At 44.8% G+C, this 17668-nt stretch overlaps 1 protein-coding gene across 6 annotated transcripts in view; it reads left to right on the top strand.

The window, feature by feature from the left end:
- Nucleotides 1–17668, top strand: part of ADGRB1 (adhesion G protein-coupled receptor B1) — a 295067-nt gene that overhangs the window by 146362 nt on the left and 131037 nt on the right. For all 6 annotated transcript variants that reach the window (XM_056332736.1, XM_056332735.1, XM_056332733.1 and 3 more), the window contains 7 exons: nt 1309–1473; nt 4887–5051; nt 7627–7791; nt 11635–11736; nt 13263–13369; nt 14143–14337; nt 15375–15443. In XM_056332736.1, the coding sequence (XP_056188711.1) occupies nt 1309–1473; nt 4887–5051; nt 7627–7791; nt 11635–11736; nt 13263–13369; nt 14143–14337; nt 15375–15443 (968 nt within the window). The remainder of the gene's footprint in view (nt 1–1308; nt 1474–4886; nt 5052–7626; nt 7792–11634; nt 11737–13262; nt 13370–14142; nt 14338–15374; nt 15444–17668) is intronic.

Genomic DNA, 17668 nt, shown 5'->3' with positions numbered 1-17668 from the left:
GGGAAAGAGAAGCACCACATGATACTTTCAGTTGCTCAGGTGCCAACACTGGTCATACCATTGCAAATTCAGCATGAAAAACTCAGGCTGCTGGTATGAACTGAGCCAGCCATCATCCCTTTTTTCATTCTCCTTCTTCCAAAATTTTGATGAAAATGTACAGTCTGGGGAGCCTGGACGTTAATGTGAAGAATTATGCTGTTAAACTAGGTGTGTTATTTATGACTCTCAGCTGGAAACATCGTTGTTCAGGAGCAATCCTACAATGGTGAAACCACCAAACTCTTTTCCTGTGCTCTTTCCTGTGTTTCCTACTCTAGTTATCTCCTACCATGCAAGATGACAATTGCAAAATGTTAGGTTTGCACACCCTTTCCTGATACTGGTGGATCAGTCACTATTAGCAACTGATGAAGGACTGGAAAAGTACCTGTGTGTTTTTGGGGGGTTTGTTTTTTGTTTCTTTGGTTTTGTTGGTTTGGGGGTGTGGGGTTGAGGGTATTGTTTGTTTGTTTTCCTGAAACATTATTGGTTTTGCATTAGCTTCTCCAGTAAAGCTGGGAGGGACAAAGTCCCTTAAGAGTGATCAGTAAATTCTTGAAATATTTGGCCTCTAGAAAGTATGGTGACTAACCTTCCATAAATGACCTGGCTAGATTAGATCAGATTAGATTGGAGAAGATTAGATTAATATAGATTAGAAGGCTTTAAATGTTTAAGTCCAGGAGTTACCTGTGATGGCCTGAGCACTACTGAAGCACGTTGTCCATCCCATTTTGTTCTTCCAAGTCTCCCTACTTTTGCCTCTGTGGTGTTACTGATATATGTTAGTAATTAGTAGCCAGACTACAGCTTTTCTGAGAGGCTGGAAATGCTGTAGCCTTTGACGTTTCAGTGGTAAAATGTGTTGAGGGAGGGAAATAAGGGTAAGAAGTGACAAAATGATGATGATGATGCTTCCAAAAGAGTGGTGGGGGGTTTGTTCCTATGTAGCAAACTGCATCTTTTGCTCAAAAAATGTCCTTTTCTCTTGGCTCAAAAATCTGAAAAGAATAGGGTCAATTAAAAGCGCATTGTGATTTATTTAAAATAGACTGGAAAGTAACAGGCACTTGGTGTTGATACCAAAACATAAAAAATTACGCAGTGTTCCTCTCGCGTATTTTGGATTGGTTTGTTCTTGGCCTTCCCACACTCACTTCTCACATGCTGCTCATTCTGGGTGGGAAGATGCTGTGCTCTGTGGGCTCACTCACTTCTTTAGACCTCTTTTGGAAAAGAAACTTACTTCTTTTGCTTTGATTGCAGTGCATGGCACCTGGGACGAGTGGTCTCCATGGAGCTTGTGCTCTTCCACGTGTGGAAGAGGGTACAGAGATCGGACCCGTACGTGCAAGCCTCCACAATTTGGTGGGAACCCCTGTGAGGGCCCAGAGAAGCAGACAAAATTCTGCAACATTGCACTTTGCCCAGGTAAGGCAGTTAGAGATTCAAAGCCTTCCCTCCAGCAGGTCTCCCCGTCTCTGAAGATGCCCACACACGGCTCACCGAGTAGGTCTGTAGCTGGCTCAGCTGAATGAGTACACTGTCCTAAAGAAGGTCCTCTATAAGTAAAGGACACACTGAAGGAGGAACCTAGAGGTGCTTTCTAGGGTTGCTCAGCTCAGCATTGCCTTAGGTTCAGATTTGCCCTGTGTAATAACTTTCAGAGGACGCATTATATGGGTTGGATCTCGACTGGCTCAGTTATCACTACTGCTTCCAAGACCATCTTAAGCTTCTCAGCTGTTATCTCCAGTGAATGGTTTAAAGTTCTTTCACCTAACTTGGCTTGTTATTGTGCTGGAATTAATTAACAGTTTTACTTGCTAGAAATACATGTGCGTTAATTCACAGCATATGCAAATCTTCTCTGTAACTGATCCTGTTTTGGATGGTGAGATGGACCAAGAGACTCCTGAGAGCCTTCCATGCCATATTTCAATATTTTTAAGTGCCTTTTCCCTACCCCTGGGTCTCACTTCCAAATGGCTCTCCCTGAGTTTTGGTTGGAAAAAACAGAAATAAAACCTCAAGATGAAATGGCTTTTACTCAGTGGAAATCCACTTGTGCTCCTGTAGCTTCCTTCCCCTGAACCAGACTGGCCCTGGGTTTACCACAGAGTCACCCTTTATTTAAGTCTGGATGTCCTGGTGAACATGATCTGAACTCAAGGGAGCTCCCCAACACTCCCTCCCTCTCCCAGGTTAATGTCAACTGACATTTTTCCAGTTTAATGAGAATCATTATAAGACAATATTATTTCCCTGGAGGATGAAAGGGATTGTGGGAGTGGTGAGAACTTTGTGAAAATATTAGTGGGAAGTCTCCTGGTGTTTCACACCCGGTTTTCACCCCAAGTAGCTATCCTCAGATTTCTGGCCACTGTGCAGAAGACTCTACTTGGAATAAAAACATCCCAGGCAACAAACTGGCTCTGTCATAAAAAGACAAATTGAAGAAGTCAGACCTGGCATTGCTTGGGCAATAAAGCATACCCTGAGTTAACATTGATCCATAATTAATTTAAATACAAATAAATATGTGGATATGCTGCCGAGAATGAAATAGTGGTGGAAGAGACAAGCAGCCCAACTGCAAGACTTCAGCTCTAATTAATGCCACAAAGGGCATCAGTGGCTCTGCAGTGCCAAATGAGTGCAGCACTGGGGAATCATTGAAGCACAACAATGGGCGCTGCTCAGCGTTTGACACACCAGATAGTCATATTGCTTATTACTGTGCCGCTCTGAGGATTTATTACTACAGCTGATAAAAATGCTTGCTGCAGGGACAACAGAGCTTTTGTTCCTCTGGAGCAGCAGATACCACGGGCTGAGCCCCAAGTCCTTTGGAGACAGAGAGAGAATGAGGAAGACAATGCCAGTCTCTGCATAGGCTACACCAGCCAGACTCCAGTGAACATTTTTGATAGACTCACACTGCGGTGTGACAACGGCACCGAGCAGTGTTTGCTGTGGCTGTGGTGGAGAGCCCTCAGCATCTTGCCCAAGAGGCATCTTTACATCAGTGCAAGTGGCTGGAGGTGCAACACGGACATCCCTGTTTCTCTGTTTTTTTAAACATCTTTGAAATTACAGTCTATGAATAAATAATGTCTCATCTCAAACAAAATGAAATGTTCTTTATCCCCCACTGACTGAGCAATTTATTTTTCCACCTCCAAATACTCGCATTTGTGGTCAGCTGCCAATCACCACTGCCACAGCAGCAGGTACAGCTTTGGTAAATTCAACTTCTTTGGTAAATGCAACATTTACTTTGATAAATGCAATCTCACTTTTCCAACATATGGGATGCTACCGGGAAGCAGACACCATCAGTGCATGGGAACTAGCAGCACTACCTTCAGTCAAAAAAGCCACATTAATTTATACCTGGTAGGGTCTACTTTGTGGGGTTTGGGATCATTTCCAAAGAGGAATCACCTGTCAGTCACCACTTCTTGCATTTACCCTCTTCAGGATTGATAGGCACTGGCATGATGCTTTGAATTTATGCACAATGAAAATATCAAGCTTGGATTACTGAAAACAAGCACCTTTTGGAAGTACTTTTATGCCTGCCTCGTTTTTCACACTTCCTGAGCTCACGTGACCCCCTCTCAGTTTAACAGTTGCTCATATGGATGTTTTTGACATTTTTTAACATGTTTGCAAACAAAAAGCTGTTCAACTGCAATGGGGATTGTTCAGGGCTGTTTCAGTCCTTGAGGATTACACAGGAGCTCAAATTGCATATATTTTTCTTGGACTGACAAACAAAGACAAAGAAAATGAGCTGCAATCTACAGCAACATGATTTGAGCTAGAATTCAGACTTTTCAGGGATTCAGGTTGTTTTTCTGAGTGAGAGCTAGCAGCTAATGAGAGCTAAACAGAGCATGATGACCGCTGCTAATGAGAAAAAAGTGCTCCAGGAATAGCAGACTGGGTGATGGATCTGTTGATCAGGGACCAATTAGGGGGTAACTGCCACACTTGGGAATGCCTCACACTGTACCACGCTAATAAGATGTATTCATGCTTCTTTCCAACCCCATCCCATCATAACCTCTCTTGTCCCTCCTTCCTCTATTTAATTATCAAAGACACTGCTGTGTAGAGACATATCAAGCCTGTCAGTGTTAATTCACTGTGAGAAAGGTACATTGACCACACACATGCACTCTGCTCATGGTCTCCTGTTGGAGCACACCTTTGCTCCAAACATTTCCCAGCTAGCAGCATGAATTCCTGCGAATAATGCTGTGATTCAAGTTTCTGTGTGAGCTTTAATGAAAAACAGCACATTTAGGTGCTTGAGAAAGTTCTCTTCCTGCAGACTAATGCATTGCTTCTGGGTGAAGAATGGGTTCCCTCAAAAAGTGATGATTGCCCAGAAAGAGAAATGTCATGGTAATGTATTGATTCCTTCAAAATTTTCAGTGAAAATATGATCCATGCTCTCTATTTTGACATTATGTTATGATCAGCAATAGTACTAGATTTGACTTTCATGATGGAATGTGTAATATCAATAATTTCAACTTTTACAGTGTTAACATAGAGTATGGACATAAAACCAGAAATGTTATGGCACTTGCATCCAGCCAGGCCATAACATACCAGTTGGAGGTTGCAGAGGGTCCCAACAAATTGCCATTAATACAGTTGTTTGAACTTTTTCTTGACAATCTTTGCCCTCTCTCACACTCTGTGACTCCAGTTTGTCCTCCCCTGCCTTGGTCCCCTGTAGGCAAAGGCCAGATACTCTTTGCACATGTCTCCTTCCAGTGGGAGCGATTTTCACATTCCGTTTTGTTATCTTTCTTTGGGCCACTCAGTGGACGGCAACTGGAATGAGTGGTCGAGCTGGAGCTCTTGCTCTGCCTCCTGCTCCAACGGCACCCAGCAGCGGACAAGGGAGTGCAATGGACCTTCATACGGGGGAGCCGAATGCCAGGGACACTGGGTGGAGACCAGGGACTGCTTTCTGCGCCAATGCCCAGGTCAGTGACCAATGACTTTTTCTTTCTCTTGGGTCATCTTTCTCTGCGGTCCCAGGCAGGCTTTTGTAATTTTTTTTCTTTGTGGAAGAGTTGCACAGCTTTCACCAGTAATGCAGTAATAAGGAGATTGTGGATCATACCACTAGACCATGCCAGCTGAAATCCATAGCTGGCAAATGCTCCAGGAGACCCCGGAGAGGTGAGTGATTATCCACAGGGGATGTAGTGATTATCCACAGGGAACGTGTCTCTCTAACCTTAGATATCAGTTTTCAGCATGTGCTTAAAAGAAACACAAGCAAAATACCAATGAAACCCTTTCCTGGTCTCTATAATGGTTCAGTTTTCTTGGCCTTTTTTTTTTTTTGTTTGTTCCTCTTCTCCTACCAATTCACTTCTCCTAGTTATAGTTGAAGCAAACAGGGAAGCAACCTCCATTGTATCACAGCTTTGAACCTTATCTATGATGAAGGAAGTCTGGCACAATGAAGTCTTGATTCATGCTTATCTTAAACTTGTCACTTTGCTTATATAGCTGTGTCTTAAATATATATATATAATGGTAATAATAATAATAATAGCAACAACAACAACAAAACTATTATTATTATTATTATTATTATTCCTGCCTCCCCAGCTGTTGTAGCCAGTACCTTACATTCAGAATAATCATCTTGTCTTTATACCATGGGCCGTGGGCTCCAAGACAGCTATTTCATGCAGGAGATGCAATGAAAATTGAAGCAGATACCAGAGCACACTTAGCACCAGGAATGTGCATTTCTCAGACTGACACCAGCACTATAGAGTTGCAGGTGCAATTTGCTCCTGGTTTTTTTGCAGAGGTCTTGGGGGAGGCCATTGCAAAGGGACTAATTGGGTCACCTGGTGTGGAAAATATTCTGACCTGGAAAGAAGGCTTGAACAACCAGAAGTCTTCAAGATTGCTCAGCAACTAATTTTTCTTGCCAAGCAAGAAAATGTTTTTTCTTCTCCTGGACTATTCCTTGCCTCTCCCTGGGTGCTTCACCATAGGACCATAGGACTGAGAAGAAGTGGAGCCCTGAGTTGGAGACTATCTTTCTCCCCTTTCTGAGAGAACAGAGATAGCCATAAACAGCTCAGCTCTTTGAGGCACTTATACCTTGCTCAGGTGAACAGGTATTGTTCCATCCACTCCACAAGCATAGAAGCCAGTAGCTCTTCAGCCTGGTATACCTGTTTCTTCACAGAATCGCTATCCTCTCTGGTAGCATCACCACCTGCATCTGCAGAGCGTAAGCAGTATTTAACACAGGTATTGGACTTTCCTACATGGTCTCTAGTAGGTTTGGGTGTTTAGGTATCTCACTCCTTCTTTGCAATTTATGGACAACTTCAAAGACTAAAAGGGCCTCACTTTTTTAGACAGCCTTGTCCCACTGATTTCAGAGTTAGCTGTCAAAGCAATGTTGGTCATGTATTTCACTGCATACAGTGCCACTAATGAAAGCACCAGAGGTTGGTACTGTCCCTCTTCATTGATAATTTTCTTCTACTTCTTCAAGGAGATGGATCCCCCATCCTCCCAAAAGGAGTTAATAAACCCAAGATGATATGTTAACTTCTAATTAAAACTCAAATAGTCATCAGCAGACTTAGGTCCTTGCTCTAGTTCTGTCACTGAGTTGCTGTTTCTCATCTGTGATGCAGCAGAAGAGATGTTTCTCTACCTTGCAGGCTTGTTGTGAGGGCTAATTAACATTTTTATAGGGCTTTGATAAATGCCATTGTTAATGTAAAAGAAGTAGCATTTTGATAAATGCCATTGTTAACATAAAAAAGTAGCATTTCCACTGAATCTGTAAAGATGCTGGGAAAAGATACAATGGCATGAGACAACGTCCCAAACCTCTTTCCAAAGCACGTGAAAAAACAGTGCAATAGGAATCGCTGGAGGGAGGTTTATTTGATGTTTCTTCGTGGTTTCTTGCCCAAAGGCTCTACTGGTCTCTCTAAATCCCTGAGCCAGGCCTTCCCTGGCAAGGCTTATTTTCACACGTACATTGCACATCCCAATCAAATTCCGGCTATGGACTTTGGCTAGCAAATGTGGCTGCCAGGCAGATTTAATCTCTGCCCACCTGAAGACTGTTCACAAGCACAGCCCCAGATCTGAGCCCAAGGGAAGAGGTAGGGCTGTTTTTGCAGGTGGTGAGGATTCTGAGAAACACAAGAGCACCCTTTAACCATCCCTGGAAGCATTCAAAAAACACTTAGAAGTGGTGCTTAGGGACATGGTTTAGTGGTGGACTTGGCAGTGATGGGTTAACAGTTGGACTTGGTGATCTTAAAGGTCTTTTCCAACCTAAATGATTCTATGATTCTATTAAAGGGCTGCTGCAATGGCGAAGAGCACACTGATTTCATGTCTGTTGAGGATCAGACAAAGATCTGAGGCAAGAGATCTCCCTTCCCACAAAGCCATGCTTTTCTCACCCTGCGTTCCAGTGCTGACCTTGAGACCTTGCCTCCTTCTGGGGCAGATTATGTTTGGGCATGACAGGTTGTTTCTTTCCTCTTTTTTTGTTTCCAGTGGATGGGAAGTGGCAGGCTTGGGGAGTGTGGGGCAGCTGCACCACCACGTGTGGAGGTGGGACTCAGAGACGTGACCGAGTGTGCTACGGGCCCTTTTTCGGTGGAGAGACTTGCCAGGGACCCAAGGAAGAGTATAAGCAGTGCAATGACAGAAAGTGTCCTGGTATGTATCCCAGACCCCTCACACTTTCCTTTACATGAAGGGAACTTTGGATTTTGAAAAGGGCTTCCACGTCCTGTGTCAGAGGGCTGAATGCAACATGGAATTGTGACCGAGTTGGACCCTGCCCGTAACCCAGGCACAAGATGTGTCAAAGGCTTGATTTAACTGTTGCAGCAGCCAGTGTAACCATGCTGATTTCAGTGAATGTTTGGTAAGTCCCACCAGCCTAACCTTAATGTTTTTCATCTTTTCATTGCCATAGAATCGTAAGAGGAAAAGAGACACTATCTGACAGCAAAAACTGTTATCAGAGTCTCAAGTCCATGAAGCAGCTGAGCACTGAGGATGCTGCAGTGGTTTCCCACCCTTTACTTAGCCTCTGGGAGACCTGAGCACTACTGGCAATTTTTGAAGACAGATCTGTCTGCATCTGTCAGAGCCTTACCCAATCTCCCTCCTCCAGCTGTAGCCATGGGAGCAGCATCCATTTGAGAAAAAGGGTGCAAAAGCCTGAATGGAGGGCGAGGGAGCTGTAGGACAGAGGAAAACCTGAGATTTAATGTGACAATAAGCAGGAGCAAATATTTGAAATTGGGACTGTTCCTGTCTGTCTTTCACACAGTATACAGAGGCCAGAAAAAAGGCTTGTGCACCATTTTTATTTCCTTTCTCAGTCTCAGTTGAAGCGCCTGGTGAAATTGCTGGTGGGGAATCAATGGCCTATGTGATGTTGGCAGTCAGATTGCATCGATCGTAACAGGCTCTGATTTTTGACCGAAAGGGTAATTAATTGTCAGAGCAGCTCAGTGAGAGACAGGAGAGATTCTCATGGCAGTACCCTGGCAGTCCTAGTGGAAAGGGGGTTTCTCCCTAAAAGACAAGCTGGAGCTTGGCACGGAGGGAGCGGTTTTGGTGTAGATGTTTCTGGGGGTGGATCTGCCATGTTGAGGACAGCTGACCCTCAGACTCCCTTGCAAACTGCTGAAGACAAAGATGAAAGCCGAAACACTTCAGTGTGGAAGTTTCAGCCTGTTTAACTTGGAGATAACAGAGAAAAGGGCTGTGTGACAGCATATTCACTCTTTCCAGCTACACTCTAATAAAAGACATCACCTTTCCTTACAAGCTGTGCCTCTCAATTAGCAGTGGCATGTGAGAATCTCTTCTAACTGAGCCATAAAGCTCTCCCTCACCATAGAAAATCTTTGCACGGTGTTGTCTGCTGGTGTCTAAGAGCAATGCAGATTTAGTTCAGCTTCAGTGTGTGCCAGCTGGGGCCCTGGCAGAACAAGCCCAATCTTTTCTTCTTTTTCTGCAGGGGCTGATGCCTGTGCAGTGCTCAAAAGGAAAAGGCATGTCTCAGGGACTGAGCCCTGCTAGGGTTCAAAACCGGAAGGGTCTCACTGTAGTTCTTAATTTGCAAGGGAAGGAAAAGGTGAGGAATCATCAGAGGCTAAAAATAAATCTGCTCAATTTGTTCTCGAGAAAGTATCAAATGCCAGCATGATTTGATATGAACAGAAGAATTGAGCTTAATTGGGTTAGTTATTAGAATCTCCCCGTGCAAATAGGGTACGCTGGTAAAAAAGATTTTGTTATGAAGCAACCTCAAAAAGAAAAAAAGAAGGAGAGAAAAAGAGGATGAAATTATTCTCTCCTAGCCTGGGAATTGCTTCTGCACTCACTGGCAACACAACGCCAGACAATCAGTGTATTTCTAAAGAGCATCTCTGATCCACAGCATCCCTCAGCGGTCCCCAGGGAGACTGCAGGAGGGAGGAGACCAGGAAGGTTTGACGGGTCAGAGGAGAAGAAAGGGGAGGTCGGAAGTGAGCACACTCCCTTTCTGCTTTCTGATGTTTTCTGTTATTTTGCAGCCGAGGATGCAAGAATTTTCCCACGCCACACCCCAGACCCTCCTTTGAACCACAGTTTGATGTGGGGAGTCTGTGACAATGGTCAAAGCACTGGTCCAGGAGGCAAGAGTTTTGCATTCAGCTCCCCACTCTGCCACAGGCTTTCTGGGTGATCATGTACTGGTCACAACTGGGTGACTTAATCTTGTTCTCCTACAGCTCCGTGTCAACAGGTTGGAAATGAAACTGTCTCTTTTCCACCCATGTTCTGCCTTACCTACAGAACTCACAAGCTGTTGACACAGGGACTAGTTCTGCGTATGTGCCGAGCACTGCAGGGGTCCCGCTTGCCCTATGGGATTTCATTACAATAGCAATTACACAAGAAGGAATTTTAAAACAGGGGAATAAGCATCTGTTTCCAACCAGAGAGTGAAACTTGTTCATTATGAATGTCTACTGAGGAGGTATCTGTCTTTGAACTGCAGCTGGGGCTGGAGCCACAGTCTTGGAGCTTGACTCCAGGAGCAGCGATGTGTAGATAGCTTATTGGGTCTTGTATGAGTCCTCCAAAGAAACAAGACTTGCCGTGCCCGTAATCTTAGGTTTGAGCCTTCCCCACAGCCAGGTTGGTGCTCTGGGTAGTTCCAGAGCAGCAGTGGGATATGTCCATCACCAGGTATTTGCACTGTGATGAAGGTCCTGAAATGGTCTATGTAAGCATGTCCATTGCATGGTCCCTTGTAGAAAGAAGCCTTCAGGGTTATCACTGCCCCGCAGCTCCCTTAGGACCAACATGAAAACTCAAGGTCTCCCTCTTTTTTTATGGCAGATGAACATTTTCCCTACAACCTTGGCATGTCTCTACTGGCATCACTGGACCCTGGTATGGGCAGTGCCTTCCTACATGGGAAGGAAGTTCAGCAGGCAGCTGTCAGGCTCCACAGCTGGTTGGCTTTGGCTTTGCAGCTGCCTTTCCTGACCAGCTGCAGGCATGCACTCAGCTTTCTTTTTATTCGTAGTTTTACATGCACAATAAATAAAAGCTGTAATCGAAAACCACTGAATCAAGTTTTTTCTTCTTCCCACCTTCAGGAGTGATAAATAGCTTTAACACCATCCTCATGTACCCCTCTGTTTTACATGCTGTAAGTAATGAGTTTCTCAGCAAAAAGCTCTCTTGCAGTGACTGGTTTTTTACCAGGTCCCACTGACTCTGGGGCCGACTCAGCTCCACGCAGACAGGAGCATCCAAAACCCTCCTTCCAAAGAGTTTTCTCTGTGATGTCTCAAAACACATTTCTGTAGTCTCCCAGACTGCAGCAGTGTTTGGAAATGAGCTGCTGATACAAATGCAGTCTGCTGGTGCTCAGATCTTCTCCCTGTGTCCTCACATAAGCTGGCAGCAGACAGAGGACCTGAATGAAGTCCACCCAGGGGTTATGTCCATCTGGTTTTGTCATCTACTTGCTGTTCTTTCCTTCATTCTTACTCCAATTTATTTATGCTGAACTTCATTTTAGACACATCCGACCTTGAAGGTGGTGACCCTTAAGGATGGAAGGAGTAGAGCCTGGAGCCATGGAGTTCACTTACGAAAGGTGGACATCTGCACATTAAACAAGAAAAGAAAACTCTTTAGTAGGGCGTAGCAACAACAGCTTTCTTGCAAAGACCTGCCACAAGGCAATGGAAATGTGTTAGTGGACTCTCCCAGGCTGTTACACGCACATTAGCAGGCTAATCCTCAGGATGGATGGACACCCAGTTTTCAGACAGGCAGAGCAAATTCCAGAGAAGTTAAGTGGCTTTGTCAGGGCCCATGCACCAAGCAGCTGCAGAGGTGGGAGTTCACCTCCAGGTCTCCTGGCTGACACCACAGTGTTTTTCCCCTGAGACCAGGCTCCCCCGTTTCCTCTTTCCATTCCCTTTTCCATGTTCCTGCTGAGGAGGAAGCTTTACCAATGGAGTTTTTCCTTCCTTGCAGAGCCCCACGAAATCTGTGATGAGGAAAGTCTTGGCTCTGTGGTTTGGAAAGAGACTCCTGCTGGGGATGCTGCAGCTGTCCGGTGTCCTCGCAATGCCACTGGTAAGCATGACGGCATGCCTTGGCTCAGGGGCCAGACCACCTTCAGTGTATTCTTCATCCTTTGACTCCAAGATAAAGGAGAACCTGGCTGTGGGAGGACAGGACAGGCAAATGGACTTCCTTTCCTTCACTCAGAGTGAAACTGACTCCTCAGGGTTTCTGTGGTCCTTCACTGTTTAACAACTTCTTGGTTCGTACTGGAGAATCTGAGGTGGTCTCCCATCCACCTACTGCCTAGTCCTGGGACAGTTTTGCAATCAAGGGTTACTGTAGTATGTTCTCCCCACTATCTGCAAATAGCTCTGCAAAATCAGGTCGGGTTTTACTAGAGTCGTATAGACTTGGGTGTTACATTTCTCTCCATTGTCCATAAAAGAAGCTAGTATCTGAAAGCAGGAAATGGGAATTGCATTGTCCACTCACACTCAGGTGCTTTCCTCTCCTTCTTAGACAACATAGCAGCTCTCTAAACATTTCTTCAGGTGCTCAAGTTGATGATCTGATCATTGTTGTGTTAAGTGGTAGGATATGGGCATCCAGGTGTTGTCTGATGTGGCCATGGCTGTGTGTTCCCCAAGGAGTGGAAAGCAGTGCAGAGAAGGTTCCAGGAGACATGCTGGTCGTGGAGCTTGTCCTCAGCTGGATGTTCCTCACTCTAAGGCAGGAACAGAAATGGGGCAGCAGTGTCAATAATAAATGTAATAAAGTTTTTATACTGTTTGAATGAGGTTGTCAGATACAGACAAACCCTACAGCTCCCTTTTTGGCTCACGCAGCCTGAGACAGTCAGTATCATCCCAAACACTAACCTAGAAGAACGGCTGTATCCATAGGAAGATCACTGAATCATTTAGCAGTATCGATGGGATTGTGGACCCAGCAAAACCTGCTCCTCAGAGACTCTCCAAACAGCAGCATAACTGCTTAGGCAAGGTGATCCCTCTCCCCTTCCTCCTTGCTGATTTCTCTGCTCCTCTGCATCGCAAAGGCATGTGATTGCCACTGCAAAACTTACTGTAGGCTGAAGCTAAGGAAAGGCCTGGGGGAGGACCGCAAGCAGCTTTCAGGGTTTTTCAGCTGATGCAAAGATGGTGTTGATGAGTATTTATTCTCCTTGAGACTGTGTAGGCAGCACAAGCCACTGTAGCTGGTTTAGATGCAAGTACCAGACTATGCCACCTGGGGAGGCTCATGGAATTTCCTGAACCAGGACGAAAGCTGCCCTCCAGGGCAGAAGAAACATTCTTTCACCTTGACTAGCCATGTCCAGTTTGCAAGGTTATGTTTTCATCCCCAGTTCCTTTAGCTGTCCTGCTCCTCCTTAAGAAAATGCAGAAGAAAACAGAAATAATCTTTCCTACATGTTTTCACGTGTTGTTCAGGCATCTGCAGATGCCCCTGCTACCCTTTGTGCTGGTAGGTATGCCTGCGTGGATGCATTGGCCAGTTCTGGGTGACCTCCATCAAGGTGCTTGCCTTTTCATACTGCTGTCCTCACTCCCATATTCACTTCTTTCCTCTTCCAGGGCTGATCCTTCGAAGATGCATTTTAGATGAAGAAGGGCTAGCTTATTGGGAGCCTCCTACATACATCAAGTGTGTTTCTATTGATTACAGGAACATACAGATGATGGTAAGGCTGTCTGGTTTCTCAGCTCAGCAGGTCTGGGATCCCCTCAAATGTCTGTTTACACCACTATAGTTACAAAAAAGAAGGAAAACATCATTTTCATGTTAAAGGGAGATGCCAGCTCTCCCCTGCTTTTCTCTTACTGGTTTCATTTGCTTAACTAGTGATGCATGTATGGACAAGGGATGGTTCCTCACTGGGTATTTCAATATCTATCTTGGCAGAATCCATGTCCTACCAGGTCTTTCACATCACATTATCAGTAAGAATATCTTTGACTGTATCACCTTTAAATAAGCCACTTATTTTTTGTTAGTCTTAAATTCATTGTTGTGACGAATTTCTGCTGGTCTCCTGTGGCTTGCCTTATAATGGCATTGCCTTTATAAGAACTGCCCTCCCATGTTCAGGGCAAGCCACAGTCTGTCCTAAAATAGTTCCAAATTGTTTATAACAAAACAAGGGTTTGGGGCAAAATTATTCTGTTGGCTGGCCTTGGGTTACGGCCAGAATAGCACCTGTGTGGTAAAATAATCTTTTCTGAACCTACACAAAACCTTTCCTTTGTGAGCATATAGAAATTTTCACTTCTGCTCTCCTACCATTTTAAAGATGCCACAGGCTTTCAGGCCAGTAAAGACTGTCAGATTCATCTAATCTGTACTCTGAATTATCAGGAAGGTCAAAAACCTTCCCCCAGCATTTCCTTCACTGACCTCATTAACATCACTTTTACTGTCCCTAAAGTGTTTGTCATGTTTCTTTCTGTTTCTCAGGCCAGGGAACATCTTTCCAAAGCTCAGCGTGGGTTGATGGGAGATGGGCTGTCAGAAGTGCTCCAAAACCTTGTGGAAATCTCCCAGGATGGGACCAGTTACAGTGGGGACTTGCTGTCCACCATGGACGTACTCAGGAACATGACAGAGATCTTCCGTAGGGCTTATCATAGCCCCACTCCTGGGGATGTGCAGGTGAGCTGAGATTAATATCTTGGAGACCAAGGCCAGGTTACAGATGCATGTGCATGCACAGGGCTCAGTGTCTGATTACTTTCTTTGTAGCCGATACAATGCTGATGAAAAGCCAGACTGTTTTCTGTCCCAGTGAAGTGTCTCTCTGTGTTAACAATCTCTCCTTTCAAAATTATTCCCCCTGGCTTATAAGGAACTTGAAAACCAAAGTCACCCTGAACTATTTCAACCTGATAGCACTTTACTGTGGAGTCTAATTGATACAAGGACATTATTTGGAAGGGATTTCACTCTAATGACTAAAGGAAAGATGATCCTGAGGTATTGGGTACCTGGATGTTGATGTGGGAGAATGTCTTGATGGCTTCTTATCCCGGGGATTTACTTTCAGCAGTTGCATGCAGAGTGGCTACAAGATATACCCTTGGGATGGCTCACCACCCCATGACTTGAAACATTAAGCTGATCCTACAGGATCTGCAATGGGTGATAAAACTAGAGAAAAAATCAATGGTCTTGAAATATCTTGTCTCCTTCCTTCTCGTGGTGTGCTGCAAAGATACTACCATGCATAGCACCCTTTTGATCAATGACTACTTCTCTTGCCTGGTCACAGACTAAATAGGATAATAAGGTTTCCCTGTGCTGGAAATAACAGAAATAGTAGAAAATAGAATAGAAAGAGATTTATACAAGACAAGATCATCTGTTTTTAACCAATTTCTGACAGATATCTACCTAATTGTTCTTAAAAACTTTCAAGAATGGATACAAGACATATTCCCAGTCCAACACAGCAGATACAGTAGTCAGTGAAGGCCTTGGGAAAAAGACCTTACTACAATCTGTTTTGCCATTAACATCACTGGGGGCAGAAGCCTGTAAAATGCTGTGGGACCCTTCGGGGATGGGACCATAAGAACCCTCTTGAAGCATGGCTGGTTCTTACATGTTCCTCTCACATCACTTTGTCCTTCCGAGCCTGGGCTACATTTGGTTAACCACCTCTTTTTTCCTCTTTTGTCTCCCTTCTCCAGAACTTTGTCCAGATCATCAGCAATCTTTTGTCAGAGGACAACCGGGAAAAATGGGAGGAAGCTCAGCTGGTATGAACCTTCAACACCTTCCCTGAAACAAAGCAGGCTTTCAGTGTAGGTTAAGCCATGACAATGGGAATTTCCAAGTGTCTACATGATCTTCTAGCTCTTCTTGCCCACAATGTGTCGTGTGCAACATATATCTGTTTCAGCCACAGATCACAAAATATTTCCATCCACCAATGCTGTTCTCCTTGGATAAATCCTTATGATGAAAGAGACAGACAGCTCAGACACAGTCACCTCTGGTCAGCCTCAGAGCTGACTGTCAATAAGCCAATTCATGCAGCTGGTCATGCAGGTGAGCTTAGTGCCTGGCTGAGCCATATTTATGGGGTAATACAGTAAGCCACAGGATCTCAGCCAGAGTCTCTGCATGAAGAAAGTGAAAGACTGGTGGTGAATAGCAGATTTTGGATAAGTCTTAGAGGTCAGGCTTGGTTTGGAGTTGATAACCCTGCTGGCTTGCTAAAATTCCACTCTTTCCTCTTGCCAAGACAAAGAAGTGGGATTACATGGGTTTGAGTTCCTGGCTAAAATGATGCAGGACAAGCAGGATTTTCATAGTTGAGAGCTGGGGTCTGCTCAGCTGAGCTTCTGGTTCTGCTCAGCATGAGCTGAGCCAAGGGTTCAGTTACATTTTGATTTATTTCTCCTCTCAAGGTTGGGGATCCTGCTGAATAATTCTGTACTTAAACTCTCATGTATTGGGGGAAGGTGTTAATTGTTTTTCTGTCTGTCTTGTATGGCCTTTGTCTCTTCTGCCGCAGTTGAACTCTCTGCTTGGGCTTGTGTCAGACCTGTTCCCTGTCCTTTTGCCATTGCCTTGGCCAGCCCTTGGGCTGCTCAATGCTGTCATCTCACTCCAACTTTTGGGAATCACCTTACAGTGAAATAGTCCTGCCTCGGACGAGCAACTCTGGTGGAAGGGCCTATGATAAAGCTCGTTTCTTCCATGTCCATTCCTCAGTATCGCACCTTGGAACACAAACACCAGCTCAGTTTGCAAAATAACCTGAACAAGGAATGTAACTCAGCCTTTGTGAGAGATCAGTCCTATGGAAGGTACCCAGAGGTGTGGGTCAGAACCCAGCAGCTCCTTTTTAACGACCTGATACTGCTGGAAAATTCCTCAGAGAGATCTGGAAATACCAAGCAATCGAGAAAAAAATCACCCAACACGAAGAGTAACCTGAGAGTCCAGAAATATTCACACCAACCCGGGAAGTCTTCTGGGAAAAACTCCTGACAGCAAGTGCTGACACAGTTGTTGACAGTCCAGAACATGAGGCAGAGACTTGAATACATTTCCTTCATGCAACAGGAACTCCACCAGGAACTAAGCAGCCTTGTGGACCTGTTCTCTTTTCTCCCTGAGATCTGGTGTTTTCCCATTGCATTTGGCAAAGGATGACATGGTATGGCTCCAGGTGGGCTTGGATGTGGTCCTGGGCACTGGCTCTAGGTGGCTCTGCTTGAGCAGGCAGGTCAGACCAGATGACATCCGAGATCCCTTCCAAACTCAACCGTTCTGTGACTCTGTGAGTCTGTGACCAAATACTCAGTTTCAAGCCTACAGGTGCATGTAGACATTTCAGCACAGAGCAGAGGAGACTGTCAAGTTGTCATGACAACAGGGAAACCCTGTTGATCTCCTTAAAAACAGCTGTAGCTTACTCTTCTTGGCAATTTGTGCCCGCCAGCTTTCCCTGTACAATCTGCTTTTTGCACCTATAGACAGATACAGCCCAGCCTGCTACCAGCATCACTGTAACCTACATGAGTGGGAGCATGGGCAGAACGTTTGCCTGGCATATATTTTAGTGGGAAACAAGATGATAGACCAACACTATGACTTTAGGTCACAGAAATCTTCATGAACTGGGTGACCACAGAGGTTTCATCAGTCTGTCCTTCTCCCTCAAAGCTGCTGGGCCAAAATTGTGCCACGTGTTTTGCACGATTAACTAGTAATTTTAAAGCAAGATCTGTAGCTCCCTAATTGCTCATTAAAAGTAAATGCAACTTCATCACAGTCTCACATCCCAGTGCCCTGTGGCTCCCCAGGCAGAGATGTTCAAGGAAATTAAAAAGCAAAACAACCCAGAAAATTATTCAGAGAAAAGCTACCATGTTTTTTGAAATTGTGTTGGTCATTATATGACAAAAGCCTAAGAGACAATGGTCAGTGTAACCTGGAGTTAATTTGACCTTGTGATTTCAATCTCTAATAG

The sequence above is a fragment of the Falco biarmicus genome, chromosome 3 (genome assembly GCF_023638135.1).
Source record: "Falco biarmicus isolate bFalBia1 chromosome 3, bFalBia1.pri, whole genome shotgun sequence".
NCBI classification, from domain to species: Eukaryota; Metazoa; Chordata; class Aves; order Falconiformes; family Falconidae; genus Falco; species Falco biarmicus.
Note: the sequence above shows the minus strand (reverse complement) of the source record. Positions and strands in the feature narration are given on the sequence as shown.